The sequence below is a fragment of the Microtus pennsylvanicus genome, chromosome 4 (genome assembly GCF_037038515.1).
Source record: "Microtus pennsylvanicus isolate mMicPen1 chromosome 4, mMicPen1.hap1, whole genome shotgun sequence".
Taxonomy (NCBI): domain Eukaryota; kingdom Metazoa; phylum Chordata; class Mammalia; order Rodentia; family Cricetidae; genus Microtus; species Microtus pennsylvanicus.
Window position 1 is genome coordinate 31,146,094 of NC_134582.1, and position 18,004 is coordinate 31,164,097.

Here is an 18,004-nt window from a genome sequence, read left to right on the forward strand (position 1 = left end):
TTTTGCCTTCTTCCCCATTTTTGGATTGGGGTTTATAAGCATATGGAAAATAAACATGGATGAAGTCAGTATTCACTGGATTTTCCTCCCGGGTCTATTCTGCTTCTCTGTTCCTTTTCTTTTGTATCTCTGCTCTTCTCATTTAATTTTCTAATCCTTATGCCCCTACCCTGGAACGTGCAAACCCTGTCGAGATTGGATCCCAACAGACTGCACCCCAGTATGGTGCCCTGACAGATGTTGCCCCAATGTGGGGCCCCAACAAGAAAGAATATCAGATGTTGTCTTCTGGATGTGACATGGCCATTAGTCTTATGAACTTACAGCAGCTATGGCCACCTACACAAAGTCTATATAAGATCAAGCCAGTCAATATTCCAATGAGAGTTCACCTCTAGATGAGAAGGAGTCAGCAACTGCTAACTGTTGAAAAGAGAAGAGTTACTTTTCTTTGGAGTTGTGGCTTCTGCTGTGTTGCTCGTGGTATGGGAGATGGTCCCTATCCTGCTTTGCTTTCTATTGTATGACGAAAAGCAACTTTGGGAGGCAAGGGTTTATTTGGCTTACACATCCCAACCACAATCTATCACAAGTCAAGGCAGAAACTCAAGCAGAGTAGAAGGTGAAGCAGAGACCATAGAAGGACAGTGTTTCCTGGATTGCCCATCATAGTTCTCTCAACTGTCTTTCTTATTCGACCCAGGACCGCCTACCCAGGACTGGCACCGCCCACAGTGGGGTGAACCATCTCACACCCATCAGTAATTGAGAAAATGCCTCACAGACATTCCCTCAGTACAATCTGATGGAGGCAATTTCTAACTGAGCTTCCCTCTTCCCAGAAGACTCTAGTTTGTGTAAAGCTGGCAAACCAACCAGCAGAGCTTCAGACACGTTCATTCAGACAGCATTAACTAGACTCGGTGGGCTTTTAAAGAGAGCACGAAGGTAGGAAGTGCTGAGGAGGCCTCCTCAGATGAATGGATTTGGGTTATATACACTAATGATACAATTGTATAATGCATGAAACTGTTAATGAATAAATAGAAAGTATTTATTTTTACTTTTTAATTTTATTTTTTGTTTATTGAGACAGGTTTCTCTGGGTAGCTTTGGTGCCTGTCCTGGAACTAGCTCTTATAGAGCAGAGCTGGCCTCGAACTCACAGAGATCCACCTGCCTCTGCCTCCGGAGTGCTGGGATTAAAGGCGTGCGCCACCACTGCCTCGCTAATAAAAAGTATTTAAAGAGATGCTAGAGGTGATTTACAGTCTCTTACAGTGGTTCCTACCAGCGTGTCCATCAGCTGTGTGGTTCTAACACTTCAGGTGCGATGGGCCAGGCTGACTCAGAATCCCAAATGGTTCATAATTGGTTCTAGTTGACAGCCTTAGAATTCTGAATCCAGTTTGAATTTGAGAAATTCCCAGGGCCATGAGAGCAGCAATAGTGCATGTGACAAAACTCCTGCACCCACGGGACAGGGCACCAAGGGGATGCTCTGTTCTTACTCACAGGTTCCATGTGACCCAAATCACCCCATCAGGCTGTTTCCCATTGAGGTGAAAGACACACATGATACCAGTCATCTGGATCATTTTTAGTGGTGTGTGTTGAGCCCATCCGCATTATTCATTGCCCATCTCCAGAACTGTCATTTTCTCCAAAGACACCCATGCAATTCTAATTCCTCATGTCCCCTTCCTGCAGTTCTGGGCACACCCTCCACATTTTGTATCTGAAAATCTCATTAAATACTGTGTGTGTGTGTGTGTGTGTGTGTGTGTGTGTGTGTAATATAAATGAATATATATATATATATATATACATACCATATATAAATGGAGCCATCAACTCAGTATTTGTCCCTTCATGACTGGCTTATTCAACTCAAGGTTCATCCAACAGCACACACCAGAATTCACTTGCTTTTCACTCATTCCTCCACTGATGGGCATTAAGGTTGTTTCTTCTTTGTGCTACTGTACACGAACAACTCTGTGAGCACAGATATCCAAATACCATCTTCAGCTGCTGCCCCTACTTCCAGAATCACTGAGTCCTATGGAAATTCTGCCAGAATCAACAAAGTGCTAAGTAGCCATTGTCCATTGATCAAAAATAACAAGAGAGGCGGAAGTCCTTTGTCAATTTTGAAGTGTGATCATTTCTCCTAACTGTGACTCTGGGATATCCATACTTTCCAAAGTGAGCTTATAAAGGCAGGGTTTGCCAGGCAGCAGTGAGCTCGGCACCAAGAGACCTGTACACCTGGGTGACTTTTGAAGGGCAACAGGGAGAAGGAACACTGAAGAAAGGACACCAGGGCAGGAGCAGCCAGCATGCAAATGAGCAGGGCAGAGGTGAGGTTGGAGAGCAGCTCCGCACAAAACAAGTGCAGAATGTCGAAGGGCTGTGTGGATGGGGCAGGGGGGCTACCCTACATCCTGGAGCAAGTAGCACTAGGATATTTCTTTTCCCTCTTATTTCTGTGCTCTGCCCCTGTACTTCTCTATTGTTCCTGAATATAAGCTTCGAATGAATCAGCTTTTTATTACATCCTCAAGTGCAGGGCCTCGGGCATGGCCCAATGTACCATTCACATTGTGTCGCTTGTGTATGGCACAGTGTGGTCATGTACAGTGCACCTGCATAGCAACACAACTATGCACAATGGAACCCAAATGAAGTATTGTAAGTGTATTTACACATGCCCAACAGAACCCAATAAAATATTTTAAGTGTGCATCTACACATGGGTTTTCGTATGAAAGTTTTGCTGTGCCATTTTTGAAACTTATTAAAATTAATGTGTGTAGATATACATGTATACAAAGTTGTCTATGGTATTTTCTTTAAAGATTTGTTTGTTTATTATGTATGCAGTGTTCTGTCTGCATGTATCCTTGCAGGCCAGAAGAGGGCACCAGATCTCATCACAGATGGTTGTGAGTCACCATGAAGTTGCTGGGAATTGAACTCAGGACGTCTGAAAGAGCAGGCAGCGCTCTTAACTCCTGAGCCATCTCTCCAGCCCTGTCTATGGTATTTGTATACTAGAAAAATGTCAACATATTCAAAAATATCACACTGGTTGCATAAATTGTAGCAGAGGTATATAGCTGTAAAGAGAAACATACTCCGTCTACTAAGGTAGACTGTCAAGATGTGTCATTACATAAAAATATGTGTAACAGATGAGTATTGTAGGTTACCATGTCTGTAAAAAGGGGAAAACAGGATGTATCATCATTAGATGATGGGGCTGGAGGAATGGTTTAGGGGTCAAAAGTACTTGTTGCTCTTGGAGAGGACCTGGGTTCAGCTCCTGGTACCCACATGGTGACTCACAACCACCTGGAACTCCACTTCTGGGCAATCTGACACTCTGAAGGCACCAAGCAAGTATGTTTATACTATACATACATCCATACAGGCAACATACTCATACACATAACATAATCTAAAAAATCAAGTCAAAAAAGCAATAGATAAACAATATATTCTTGCCTATGGAAGAATTCTCTCTCAAAGGACTATATAGAAAAATTCAGTGCCATGGCTGCTCATAGGAGACTAGGGTATTCAAGAGATGGGATGGGAGGTGGGTTTCTTTATACATCCTTTTGTATTTTTGTATTTCTAATCATAGAAATATATGCCATCCTGGTCCTGTCTCAAGGAGGTGATGGGACAGACCTAGTTGGCTTCCCAGGAAAGACCTTACCTTCACTGAGGAGAGGATTGGGGGAGGAGAGAAGGGAGGAAAAACTGGGATTGGCATGCAATAAATGGAAGGAAGGAAGGAAAGAAAGAAGGAAAGAAAGGAAGGAAGGAAGGTCATCATCCTCCAGTGTGTCCTGAGATGTGTTGATCAAAAGGCTACCAGGTTCCTCTCAGATTCCATCGCTGGGAGGGGGGGGTGACACTATACTGTTATTTGTTGGTTATATATAGATGGGCAATGGAGTGGAAAACATTGGGGGCTGTGGAATAAATACCAGCTTCCTATTTCTCTGGGCCATGGAACTGGCTGACAAATCATGGGTTTGTTTGGTTGTGGATTTTGGTGTGTATGTGTTCATGTGTTGTGTGCATGCATGTGAAGCCAAAGGTTGACACTGGGTGTTTTCCTCAATGGCGCTCATTTTGTTTCTGTTTTTGAAACAAGGTCTTTCAATGATGGTGGAAGTTACCAAGCCAACTAGACTGGCTAGCCAGACAGCCTCATGGATCCTTTGTCTCCACCTCGCCAGGGTTGGGATTATAGGAGCATGTTGTCAGGCCTTTGAGGCGGGTGCTAGGGAACTGATTCAGGTCTTCTCAGCTTCAGACATACAACTCTTTATGCTCAAAAGATCTATAGTGGTTTATAGCTCCTATAAGAACCCCAAGATTATATACTAAAGATTTATTTATATATTTTATGTATATGAATGTTTTGTCTGCATGTATCCACAGCAGAAGAGAGAGAGCATCAGAACTCATGAGAGTACAGTAGAGATGGTTCAGACACTTGTGAGCCACAATGTGGGTGCTGGGAACTGAACTCGGGACCTCTGGAAGAGCAGTCAATGCTCTTAAGCTGTTTTTAACCACTGAGTCATTCCTCCAGTCCATATACTAATTTTTAAATGAATAATAAAAAGGTCATTGATAAGATGTAATTTAATCCCCCCCAAAAAAAGAGAATAATTTATCTTTGTCTTGGTTCTGATTCAAGGTCTTACTATATATCCCTGGCTGGCCTGGAACTAGCTTTCTAAACCAGGCTGACTTCCAACTTACAGCGATCCTCCTGCCTCTGCCTCACAGGTGCTGGGATCACAGGTATGAGCCACCATTATCAGCTCAAAGATTTCGTGAGTAACATACCATCATAAATGTTTGGTCTTTATTTATTTAAAAAGATTTGAATTTGGTAAATCAAAGTGTTTAATGAACAACAATCATCTTATAATGGATGAGGTAATTTACCACCCCATCAGGTTAGAAATATATGTCTAGTGATATGTGAGAGCGGTTGAATTTGTATTTTGTGTACATGTAGAAAGAGACAAAATCTGTGTCTCCAGGAATTCTGGGAAAAGCACAAATTCAAATACTTTTGTTCACTTTTATTTAACTCAAAATAGCTAGTAACATAAAAACATTTTAAAAATTATCTCTAATACTTCACCATTTAGCTATTTTTCGCTGACGACACTTGATTACTTTATTTCTAACATGTAATTACACAATCAATCTTAAAAACGTTATCTTTAAAAGTTCACAGCAGGCTTTCAATCTGTGGGGTTAGACGCTAATAAAAATTCATGACATGGTACTTTCAACTGTACATATTTTCTCCAACATTTAAATTTATGAAAACTTATAACCATAAGTAGGTTATGTTCATCAGTACATACACACAGGTAGGACATACATTCTACAAAAGATGACCATCTGTTTGACACCCAGTAGAGAAGACATCATCAAATATCGAACTCACATTAATCCATACATGATGCCAGCGAAGAGAAATCTGGAAGAACAACCACACAAAAGCCTGCGGCAATACCATGACTGTACACCATGGAGGAAACCCAGACACAAACAGTTCATCTGTGCCTGCTGCCACCAGGGTCAACTCACATCTGACTCCCACTGGGACAAGAACTTGTAGTGTGAGGCTAGTGTTTAAAGCGTGTTCTTCCTACAGGAACGGGCCCCTGGGACTTCACTGGGGTGCCAACTGGCCTTCAGCGGGGCACTCATACTTTCAATACTAGAGGAAAAAAGGGGAGGCCGGACTTCCGGTATAGTGTCTTCCTAGGGGACTCTCAAGGATTGCGCCAACACCCCATTTCACCTCAAGCACCGATGCTGGAAGCCAACCCGTAGGTGGGAGGCAACACCCCTGAAGTGGGAACTAAACGCATTCTAGTCTTCAGTGCATTCTACTGTCAGTAAAACTGGATTTCCAGGCTGGCTTTTTCCTCACACTTAGCAGTGGGTTCCAGGGCCCTCTTTTGGTGCCAGCACCCCTGAATAGGTATCCCCCACTGAGAAAAATCTCATGATGTAAAGATGAGTGTTGTCAAGGTCCAAACAAAAGGCCACCAAGGTCACTCAGGGTCAGCAGGACTCAGGATATGATTTCCAATTAGCAAATGGTGCAGTTGAAGCAGAGATGGTTCTGTTTGGTGACACTCGGTGCCCCCAGTAATCCATTGCGGCTCCTTGTCCTGACTTCCCATGTTGAAATCTCCCTTTTTACTCCAACAATTGGACATAAGCTGCTGCCCTGGTTCAGTTTCTAATTTTAAAAGCACCATTCTAATAGAAATGTCCCTGTTCTGAAGGAAGCGAGGACTGAATTTTCCCACTAGCTAGAGCTATTGTGTCACAGAGTTTCAGGTAAGTTGGTCGAGCTATTGATGTTCTTGCCATTGACACTGAAACTTGCTTCAGCTTCTTCCAGCCAGGTAGGGCTTCTACCTGGGCTGCAGATGAGAATAAAATATTCCATGAAGAACTCCTTCGATGACCACATTGGGAAAATCTGAAAAAGAAAAAGAAAGCTGCTTTTCTTAACATGCACCAACGACATATAATCTTGTTTATAGAAGAAGCGTCAGAACAGCTACATCTCTCTGGAGTCCACATGACCGAGCCATTTGCCCTTGGTCAGGAAAGAAGGTCAGAGATCAAGGCCATAGTGTCAGAGGCCAGGGCTGCTACTTGGGCCTATTTACCCATGGCAAGGAATGCTACTATTTGTGCTTGCCAACCAGAGGCCATTTTGGCTCCCACCAGGCACTGTGGGATTGCATGGCCAGATTTGTAGTGTTATCGATTCAGGGGCTGCTCTTCAAATGGTTAATGCCACTAGGCCCCAGCTCTTTATCCGGATGCTTCCTCACAAGGAAGATGGATTACGCTGGCAATTCAATTTCTAACAAAAATCTCAATACACTTGAAGGAATTTCAAGATTTCTATTGGGACTACTTGGCTGCGGTTTTTCCACTGAGGCTTACGGAGCCACCTCGTCCAAGTTGTATGTGTACTTGTGGGCGCACTTCTGGAGACTAGAAATAGGGAGTCTGTCTTTTAACTCCAAATTCTAACAAAAGCCATCCTGTCCAACTTGAAACAGCAGCCTCACTTTCGCAGAAGGCAATGCAGAGGTACGCAAAGCATGTTGAGCCAGTTTCTAGCGTGAGAGTAGATATAGTGGAATGCAGGGGGATCAATCTTCTTCCCATAGCGCAGACGTTCAGGTTGAAGTTTCGATCTGTACACAATTACATCAGGAGCTGGGCAGTCTGGGTAGTTATTATGCAAATGGACTACCATCTTGATACTTCTTTTCATCCTTCCATGCCCTATATAGCAGCTACCTTATTAAGTCATGTGCAATGGAACTGGGCTTCATCAGAGAAGGTAGGGAGGCTTCAGGGGCAATAAGGGGACAATACAGTCTATGGCAAGGGAGCCGAGAGGATTCAGAGTTATCGGTAGAAGTGAGACAGTGAGGGGCCTAGTGCTCAGGAGGACAGAGGTACCAGGTCAGACCTATGAAGATCTCACGGGAATGTATCAGAGATGTGCTGAGGGTATTGAGGGATTTTAAATAAAGCAAGACATGAACTTTTGAAAGATGACTGACTGTCAGGCCGAGAACAGACTGAAGCGAGTGTGAGGTGGATACAGATCAGCCTGGTTACTGCGATAGTGCAGAGGAAGATGCCGCTGCAGGACACAGAAAAGCGGATGGGTTCTAGAGAAATGAAGGATGTGACCTGCTGACAGATACGAGTGACTAGGAAATAAAAGGGAGGAGTCAAGGATTAAGCTGGCTGGGGTGGTGTGTGCTTGTAATCCCAGGAATTGAAAACTGAGGCAGGACCTTGAGTTCAAGGACAACCTAGATTGTATAGTGAGAGACAGTCTGGAAGGAGAGGGAAGACGAAGGAGGAAGAGAGAGGGGGTAGTCGGTAAAGGAAAAAACTAATAATAATTGAAGTCATCACAGGCACACCTTGGGTTTCTGTCTTAGCAAGCCAGAGGGTTGTGGGAGAAGCTGAGGAACAAAAGGGAATTAGAAGGAAGCCAATCATTTCAGTTTGGGATCCCCTGAGTTTGAGATACCTTTGAGTCTAGTCAAGGGCGAAGTCAAGTACATAGCTGGAGATCTGACTGATTTCCCGTAGCAAACGTTCACTGAAATGGCTCTGCATCCTGGGTAGTCACCTCCCAGCTCTATGAACACAGCTGACTTGTTTTAACAGCGGTGAAGGATTTCACACCAAGACCTTCCTTACCGGTTATTGACAAGTTGGTGAGTGAAGCCAAGTTCATGACTTGGGCCTGGCGCACAGTATGTACTTGGTCATTACCACATGCCATACACACATCTAATTACCAGAAATAAAAATTACAGCCTCTGTCCAGGCCATGAAACAGGTGCTAGTAAGCAAATGATACAAATAAATATTTAAACAAATGTCTCTACTACATGATTAATGTGCTTTCTCTCTGGCTAATGACACTGGCTTTCTGAGTGTGTACCTTTCTGCTACACCACACACACACACACACACACACACACACACACAATTTTCATAGATCACAGCTTTAAAAGCCTTCAGTAGGCTATAAATCTGTGTATTTGAACAAATGGTCTAGCTAATTCTAATTTTAAATTTATTTCTCATACAGATATTAATACAGTGAACCACTGATTCATTTCAATAAAATATCCAAACATATTTCACATGGGTGGCATATTGCTATCCTTTGCCATCTGAAATCTGAAAATCTACTTAAAGACAGTTAATTTTCACCGTGAACATATTTAACTTAAGAGGATTCAACAAAGTCCCATAAAACAATGAAAACCCCGTTCATTATGTCCGATGAGTAATTCTACACCGTGATTAATATGGGTTAGAAGCAAGGACACAAAGCAGGGCACGGGTTACAGGACAGGGAACAGGAAAGGGAAAGGCGGTTCAACATGAAAGGGCCACTTGAGCAGATTTGAATGAGGGGCCAGAGGAGCCAGATGTGAAGATATCCAGAAGGAAGTGCTCCCTGCACAGGAAGCAACCAGTAGGGAGACTCTCCAAAGGACATAGCCTGCAGCCATTTCTACTGAAGGAAGCCAACAGGGTGATCTCAGGAAAAGTGAATAGCCTGGAAGGTGTGTCAACCTGATGGTCAGTGATGGGATAAGTGGGTATTGTGCCTGCCCCCACTCGCTTGTTCCACTGCCCTTTAGACTGTAGATTCAAGCTTCCCCACGGCTTTGACCGAATACAACGCCCATTCCTGTTTGACATACTCAGGGAACTGCTCTTTCCTTGGTCTCCCATTGGGAGGAGAGGGGAAGGAACACAACCTGGGATACACTTCTTGATATTTTTACTGACATGCCTCTATCTAACAAGATTCACCGTGAGCAACAAAAACAGAAAAAAGCTGTACAGAGGCTGCTTTAGAGAGAGAGAGGAAGTAAAAGCTACGAAGCTATGACATTCAACCTGAGGCCTGGGAGCTGGCAGGCCCACCAAGAATGCAGACTGGAAGATTCAAGGAGGAAGCAGCAGGTGTTCGGGTGGAGGGAGGGTTGGCAAGGCAAATGCCCTAGAGGTGGAGCCAGCAGGGCTGGCAGAGTCAGTAGAATGGGCAGGACAGGTGTCCTGGGGGAGAGGGTTGGCAGGGTGGGCCCACTTGGGGCCCAGGATGAATCACAGTGTAGCTGGAACCAAGTGGGGTACGATGATGTGGAGAGATGGCGAGGAGAGATGATGTGGAACAGACCACAGAGCTCTTGTGAGCCACAGCAGGAGTGGAGTCTGCGTTGGAAATCCAATACCACCTCTCAGCTGCACCGATGGGGTAGTTCAAGGCCACAAGCAGATTACTTAAAGAAAAGCTCAGTAAGCAGCGTCCAGTCTTTGATGGGAAAGCCAAGGGTGAGACAGCACTTGAAGGGAGAGGATGTGGCCAGCACACAGGAAGCTAATGAAAGGGCACACACGACAAAGAAGAGCATTGTCCAGAATATTCAGCCAGGTTGACGATGCCTACCTGGGTCCTTGGAAAGGGCTAATTTGTATTTTCCAGAAAATTTAAGACAAAGGCCAGAACGTGCACTTTTGAGGCTGTCAAGAGAATTCTCTCTGGAGGCCAGAGATGGCTCATGGGTTAAGAGCACTGGCTCCTGAGGCAGAGTACTTGGGTTTGGTTCCTAGCACCTACACGGGGGTGCACAAACACCGCCAGCTCCTGTTTCAGGGACCTCTGCAGGTCCACAGAGAGTTCATATACATATACGCAGCAAGACACTCATACACATAGAATAGAAATAAATACATCTTTAAGACAGAGGGTATTCTCTTGACTTTTGTCGTCAAAAGCTAATAAGATAATGATCAGTTACCAGCCATTCTTTTTTATTTCACTGGCGCATACATGTGCACACATGTGATTACATACAGGTAGAAGTCAACCTCCAGTGTCATTCTCAGGAGCTGTCCCCCTTGTTGTTTGAGACAGGGTCTCCGTGGCTGAAAGAACGCTGCTCAGCTAGGCTGGCTGACCAGTGAGCTCCAGGGATCCTCCTTTTGCCTCCAAAGTGCTCGTTTACAACTGCACCATGGTGCCTGGGTTGTTTGTTTATTCATTCATTCATTCATTCATTCATTCATTCATTCATTCCTAAAGTAGGTTCTGTGTGCAGAACTCAGATTTTTATGTTTGAATGGCAAATGCTTTACCAATAAACCTACCTATCCGGCCTCGAGTCTCTAGGCAGAATGTCTAAGATGTAAAGAGAGTGGATGTGAATGGGAGTCGGTAGCTCTCAAGATTCCCACACTCGGTATTTTCAGGAATAATGGCTTTCCCTCACTGAAAGGCATGTTAACAACACAGTGTGGTACAGAGGAAGTTCCTCTAAGGCCAGAGGAATCTAATTTCCAAAACTGGGTCTGCCAAAGTTTTAAGACTATAACATGAAGGGTTGGCCACTGCGTCCCTGTATCTCCCTGTCCACCAAACCCATTAATTACGGTTATTCTCAAATAGGAGGTCCCTTATTTTGGTCTACACTATCAAGTGACCAACAACACAAACACCTTCCTGCTTTCGACATTTGCCCTGATTCCCAGAAGGCCCCTTGGTCTCCACTGTCAAAGTGTACACCATGTGGTAGGTGCTGCTTAAAAGCTTAAAGAATCAGATTTAAAGATGACAAACTATACCCCCTGCCCCCTCTCACTTCCATCAAGCCCATGGCTATTCCAGGCCAGTCATTACTGTTTTCCCCACTGCTGCGGGAACTCTAGACAGGTGCGTGAGGAGAGAGAATTTCAGAACAATTATGTATGTAATCTTTTTACAAGATAATGACTGTTTAATCTAGACTGGGTTGTACTGTATTTACTAAACATAATTTTTTAATATAACACTGGCTAATATGTTAATAATCAATTAATATAAATATTTTAAGTATAGGAAGCAGTCCTTAAAAGGGGTAACTGTTCCTCACTGATAAGACATGCACAAAAAGCCACCGTGAAACCATATTCTTTAGAGCTGAGGCAACTCTCTGAGCAGGGTTAGAGGGGTCTCAGAGTAAACTGTGCCTGTGTCCTGGTCACCTTTCCTTTCCCGGCAGGCAAGCAGGTGACCCGACTACAAGCTCTGTGCTACACAGCTCATAGGAAGGTTTAGTTGACAGAAACAATGGATCCTTCATCTATGCTTTCTTGTGACTTGATATTTGTCATTCCTAGGGGCTGGAGACCTGGTGTGCTAAAAGCCAAGAAGGAAAACCTGGGCCTTAGATGGTCCACCTGAGTCCGGCAAGTCACCAACATCCCCGAGCCGGAATTTTCCCCGTTAGCCAATGATATTACCTGCTGAGCCTATTTTCTGAGGCTCAGCAAATGAACTGAGATGATGGCTGAGCATGTCCTCCAGGAACATTGCATAGGGGAACACTTTGAGAGGGACTCTAGGGAACTGGAACCGAAAAAGGACGCATGCTGCAATATCGATTATGGTTACACTTAAATCAATTAGCTATATTTGAAATACACAACTTAAAAATATATAGTCTATCATCCAAGACACTAAAGCCTAAATGGAAACGCAGGTATAGCTGCAATGCATGCGCACGGCTTTGGGAAGGAAGCATTTTTTTAAGAAAGACTAGAACCTTTAACCTGAACTCTGACCTCTAGATTAAAAACAAGCAGCAGTCTGAAAAACATCACAAAAAAAAAGAAGAAAAATAAGTACCTTTATCCCTTCTTTTCTCTAATTCAAAATAGGCTAGGAAGAGAGAAAGAAAAATTATATTTCCTCCTGAAAGGCCGGCCCCAATTAAAATTCTAAATGTCTCTTACACCAAGAGCACTGGTTTATTGGCAGATGATTAAGCCCTGGACCGATGTCACTCTGTTAGACCCATATTACAAACGTGGTTTATGTGGTGCAGGGGCAAATCAGTAAAGAGCTGTTAGCAGATGACAGGTTTGATTACCGCTGGCTGCAGGCAAGACGTATGGATCCCCGAGGAACAGCAGCACCGGCTGGTGGGACAGCTTGCTGGAAAGGTCGAAAACAGGCATGTCAGCATCAGGGGACGATGGTAAACAGAAAACACTACAAACTAGCTTTGAGGGGATCAGACTGCTGTGTGGGATGTCCCTAGGTCTCCGCATCCACCAGCGTGGGTGAATAACAGCGCGCACACAGAGGGAAGCCATGGCAGCTCACTGCTTCCCAATATTTCTCTTTGGGATGTGAGACAGATGCTCATCTTTGCAGTAAATACAACTGCCGGGAAGTACTTTCTGAAACTCTGGGGTTTGAGCACAAGTACAACAGTACTCTTACTACTTGCATGAAGCCATGGGGAGGGGGGCACGTAATTAACCCTTTTCATGCCGAGTTACAAGCAATTAGCCCTGCAAATTCCTATCAAATACTTATCATCTTCAAACCAATATCCAACATAGGTTTTCAAGAGGAACACAACTTTAAACAGGCGTACCATGGGTATTTAAGATACTGAACAAACTTAGCTCTATTACTGATCTCTATAACCAACTCCTCGTTGATCGACATCAGTTCTTACCTTGACTCTTCAGATTCTGTCTCATCAAAAGATCTGAAATTTTTATAAAAGAAAAAAAAACCAATTAAGTCAGACCAATATTTATGGCAACAAAACAAAGGTTCGTAGCCTCAGCAGTGAAACGGGAAACCGGCAGAAAGGTTGTGTACGGCGCCAAAGTACAGCTGACAACTAATCCTAAGAAATCTTCAGCCTGGGTGATTCTGGGCATTTCAAAATTTCCTTAAGATCATTTAAAAATCGTACGGCCTTATTACTGTTTGGAGGTTGAAATAGAAATAAAAAGACCTCATTCCCCGTAATTGTTAAGGTTTCTGTGCAAAACTCAAGAGCAGCCATAAACCTGCCCTCCTAGGAAACATAAATACACAGGTTGGGACAGAACACACTGGCCACATAGACTACTTGGTGAGTATGGAAGATAATTCAGGCTCTGGGGTGAGCAGCAAGTGGCCACAGCGCTGAGGAGGCGTGGCGAAAAGTGTCTACTGCCCCGCACTCCGCAGACAGCTCAGGTTTAACCTGATCTCAGGAAAGGGCTGGGGTCGGAGGGAAAGAACGGGTAGAGCCCCTTCCCCAGATGGATTTGTGCTGCCTTATGTCTTTATGGATCGACACTGGGCAGGGGTGTTGCTGAGCTTTCAGAGGCTAGCTCAGAATTCATCTCTAGCTGCTGGTGATGTTGCTCCTCCAGTTCCATGGTTAACAGGGACTGGGGACCACAGTTCATCCATTACGAGTTCCTGAGGGAAGACAGTAGCCCTCATGAAAGGTCTGGGTTCTGCCGCGTGGACAGCTTGGGAAAAACACTTAGATATTGTGTCTCTGACCAACAGCCAAATGAGGGGTGCTGGATCAATAATCTCTAAAGTCATCTATAGCTTTAAAAATATATGAATATGGGAACTGGAGGGATGGTTCGGTGGTTAAGATCCTTGCTGCTCTTCCAGAGGATCTGAGTTTGGACTCCAGCACCCATGTCGGGCAACAACACACAACTGCCTATAACTCCAGCTCTGGTGGATCTGACGCCCTCTTCTGGATTCCACAGGCACCCCCTTCAAAAGCATGGCACACACAGACACAAGCATGCACTCAAATAATAAAAGTATAGGTTTAAAAAGCTACATGAATATGTATACTTGGCACAAGCCAAGGACAGTCTGGATTCATAATTAGCATCTGCGACACTATGTGACACCATCATTTAAGAGGGTAGTTCCTTCTGCCTAAGCATGAGTTTGCCTGGACCATTTGCTGCACGATGGAGGTGAAGACTTGGGAGGGATTACTCTTACTATAAGTAGAGATATGAGAGAGAATGATGCCTCAGCTCAGAGCTTAGATGTGGCCAGCTTGCCCTGTGGCACCACTCTGGGATATCTGTGAGGATAATCAGTTATCGAAGAGTTACTTAAGATGCACATCCATAATGTAAATAGCGGTTCTTACCCACAACTTTCTGCCTTTGGTAAAGAGGGCAAGTGTCTGACATTGAGGAAATCAAGGAAGAGTTTGGGAAGTTCTTCGTTCTCCAAAATGACGGCCTGTGGAAGCAGAAAATGGAATTAGAGCCGGGAGGGGAGTCTGTTAGACCATCAATCAAAGGAACTCCATCAAAAAGTCATAAGCGTCCATCAAAGTCATTGCCAGCAACATTCCCAGGGTTGATACGAGGAGTGGATTCAGTCTGGCACACACTACACACCCTGCATTTACCCACCGCTTCTCGGGAGATCTACAGAAGGGTCTCCTACCTTCAGATGTTCCCTAACAGACAAGACATTGCAGAAGCACCGGGCATGGTTCAAGCCATCACAGAGACTCTGATCCATCCTGAACAGTCCAACCCCAGGCACATCAGCTACACAAATCAAATTTTCCCTATTGAGTGATAAAGTATTTACATTTCCATAACAGGCCACTAGTCCTAGGAAATACTGCAGGTTTTCCATCTGGAAGATTTAGTCTCCGCCCTTAGTTATCACCTGCTCCTGCACTAGGACCAGTTGACATTTATTGCCATCCGAACAGCCCCACTTAAAGGGTCAGCGACAACTTTACCGCTAAGTGTAAATCAGGGCATATATTGAAAAAAATCTATAAAGTTCTTCCACTTAAAGAGCTCTGCTAAAGAGCTGGCATAATGGCAGAAACATGTCAGCACACCGAGATCCAAATGATGCAAAATGTGGAGGAGAAATCTGATGGAGGCTATGGGGTGTATTTTCATATTTATGCATTTTTAAAAGAATCTGCCAACGTGTGTTAACAGGTTACACACCTGATACCCGGTCCTCTCTCTCCACTAAAGAGCGAAGACGATGCAACTGCTCTTTTGCTTGTCTAAATCTAGCCCAGGCTGGTCCTGAATTCACAACAGTCCCCTGGCCTCGACCTCCTGTGTTGGGATTATGGTTAGGAGTGGCTCTTAAGGGTCTACTTAAATAACATTCCATGGGTGAGCTTTTTCCCCCGCAATAAGCGTATGTTATCTAAAGAATAATGGAAATTAGTTAAATATTGTCTGACAGAATCTTAGGAACAGCCATATAACTGGTACAGAAGATACAGGACAAACACAAAAGGATCAAACTCTCAGCGCTTCTGTGTATTGTAGGCATGCCACCATTTCCATACTGAGCTGCTCATTTCTCACAGGTGAGGAATCCTACTGCCCACTGCAGATCACATACATGGATTAGGGCTACACAGGCTGTCGGGCCTGAGTAGGCAATGCGATACCCAATTTCTCCTGCTATTCAGGTCCCCAAGACAGTCCATCTGGAAAGGTTGGGTGTCTGGGCTGTCACCATCCCTCCCAGAGTCCACTGTACCAGAAAGATGTTAAGGATTAAGAGGAGAAGATAGAAGAGTGATGAGGAATTCTCCTCTAGTCGTTAAATAAAGCTGCCTGGGTACTTGTTAGAGCGGGTGCTGGCGCCCAGCAGCGAATAGAGCAGGTTCAGGGGAGGACGGGATAAAGAAATAAGCGCACACATGACTCAAACAACCTAGAGCACAGCGACAAGGTTAAGATCCTGCACAACACTCTCCAAATACATTCACTCCCACTGATCCATCCATGCACACACCCCTCTGTCGTCTCAGATCTCATTTTTTTTTCTATTTATGCAAGCAGAAAAACAAAAGCTTGAGAGAGCCAAGGAGGAAGGAGGCTCTCTGCCCACGGACAGAATTTCTGACATTTCAGCTCACTTCTTTCCAATTGCTTGACATTTATTATGAGCCCTACCTATTCAATAGAGTTTCTGAACATCCAGAGATCATTGCTTTGGTAGCCTAAGAAGTTCTAGAAGTTCGTGCCATGACAAAGGCTAGAAGGACCACTAAGATGTTTCTAGATGTCTGCTTAACAAGACAGCCTAATGCCCACTTGAAAAAAATGACTTAATGCTGTGTTAAATATGGAAGAATTTGCCCTAGAAAAAATTAACAACTTGTATAGGTGGTAGCCTTCAGATTTAAAAAATAATAATAAAAAAAACAGGGGTGGGTGTTACATTCTTATCTCCACCCCTACCTTTTTAAAAACAAATTAAATCAATAAGAAGTGTGGGACACTTTTAATGACCCGAACTACTTAATTTCCAGGCTCTTTAGACATATCATCCATCACTGCACTATGGGGGAAGACATCTCTTGAGTGTTCAGGGGGCTCCTTCGGTTTTATTAATGCAAGATTTAGGGAATTTTAACAAGGTGAATTGTTTATTTGCCTTGACAGATTGGCTTACAATGCACTGGCTACATCCACAGCATGATCATTAATGACAAAAGACAGGCAAAAAGCTGTTTACACTGCACACAGGGACAGGAATTAATCCTGCTCCCTCTCCCTGGAGCTCTCCAAACAGATGACCACATTGTTTTAGGTAAGACATCCTGGCAGACAGAAACACAGAAAACTCTAGAAACTTACAGGCACGTATTTTTGTTCCAGGAATATTCTCAATTAATATTTTCCAGAAAACAATGGTCAAGCTACTCTTTAGGGCTCAGTGTTATAAAGAAAGCAGTACCCCGAGTGTGCAGGGAGTGTTGCTAAGGCTTTCAGCTACGTGGTCAGGAATGTTTCCTGAGCTTTGTTAGGAAACCTCACACACACACACAAAAAGAATTAATACTCTAGTCGGAACAAAGATGAAAAATTTACCTAATTTAATATAATATGAACAAATAAAAACAACTGTCATTAATTAGTACAGAGATGCCAAATAGGAATTAAATTAGTTCAACTCAGTCTTTTGGGCCATAAACACATGATCTCATGCAGGAGACTGAACAGGAAGTGGGGCCTCCCGGCTGTTCCACTTCCATCTTCATTCCTTGAAATGCTCGTCTCCAGGAGCAACCATCCCTCTCCAGGGCCACACCCTGACTCATCCCGCATCTTCAGAACCCATCTGGTTCACATCACCCAACTTTATTCCCCAGATAAGTTCCTAATTGTATAGAAAAATCACATTTTTAAATATGAAATCATGTCCCCACTGGTTTAGCCTGCTGGTCTTTGTTAGTTTTTGGTGGTATTCATTTTTAGTCTCAAGGCAGTGTGGTGCACGAGGCATGTGGGTTTCATTGTCAGACTTGGTCTCCATCCTTTCTCCTTGTCCTTACGGGGTCCTCGTGCAGATTCAAGGAGACATCCCCAAGAGTATCGGCATACAATTAGCAAGTGAAAGATTTCACTCTCGTGTGTGTGTGTGTGTGTGTGTGTGTTTCTTGATTTCCAACTCATTTTTAATCACTTGGAAAGTTTGGATGAATATCTCTATAGTGACTAGATGTTAGCCACACATGTTCTGTGGATCCTTTTGAAAACAGGATAAAACTCAGTCATTGTC

General features: G+C 43.9%; 1 protein-coding gene across 2 annotated transcripts in view; it reads right to left on the minus strand.

The window, feature by feature from the left end:
* Positions 1–5,102: 5,102 nt before the first annotated feature.
* The window catches only part of Snx24 (sorting nexin 24), a 150,937-nt gene continuing 138,035 nt past the window's right edge, over positions 5,103–18,004 (minus strand). Inside the window, exons 4-8 of one of the 2 annotated variants that reach the window (XM_075968662.1) lie at positions 14,589–14,683; positions 13,137–13,169; positions 12,540–12,604; positions 12,296–12,328; positions 5,103–6,544 (exon numbers count right to left, since the gene is read on the minus strand). In XM_075968662.1, the coding sequence (XP_075824777.1) occupies positions 6,477–6,544; positions 12,296–12,328; positions 12,540–12,604; positions 13,137–13,169; positions 14,589–14,683 (294 nt within the window). In that variant the 3' untranslated portion in view covers positions 5,103–6,476. The remainder of the gene's footprint in view (positions 6,545–12,295; positions 12,329–12,539; positions 12,605–13,136; positions 13,170–14,588; positions 14,684–18,004) is intronic. The other variant, XM_075968664.1, reaches the window with a different exon arrangement.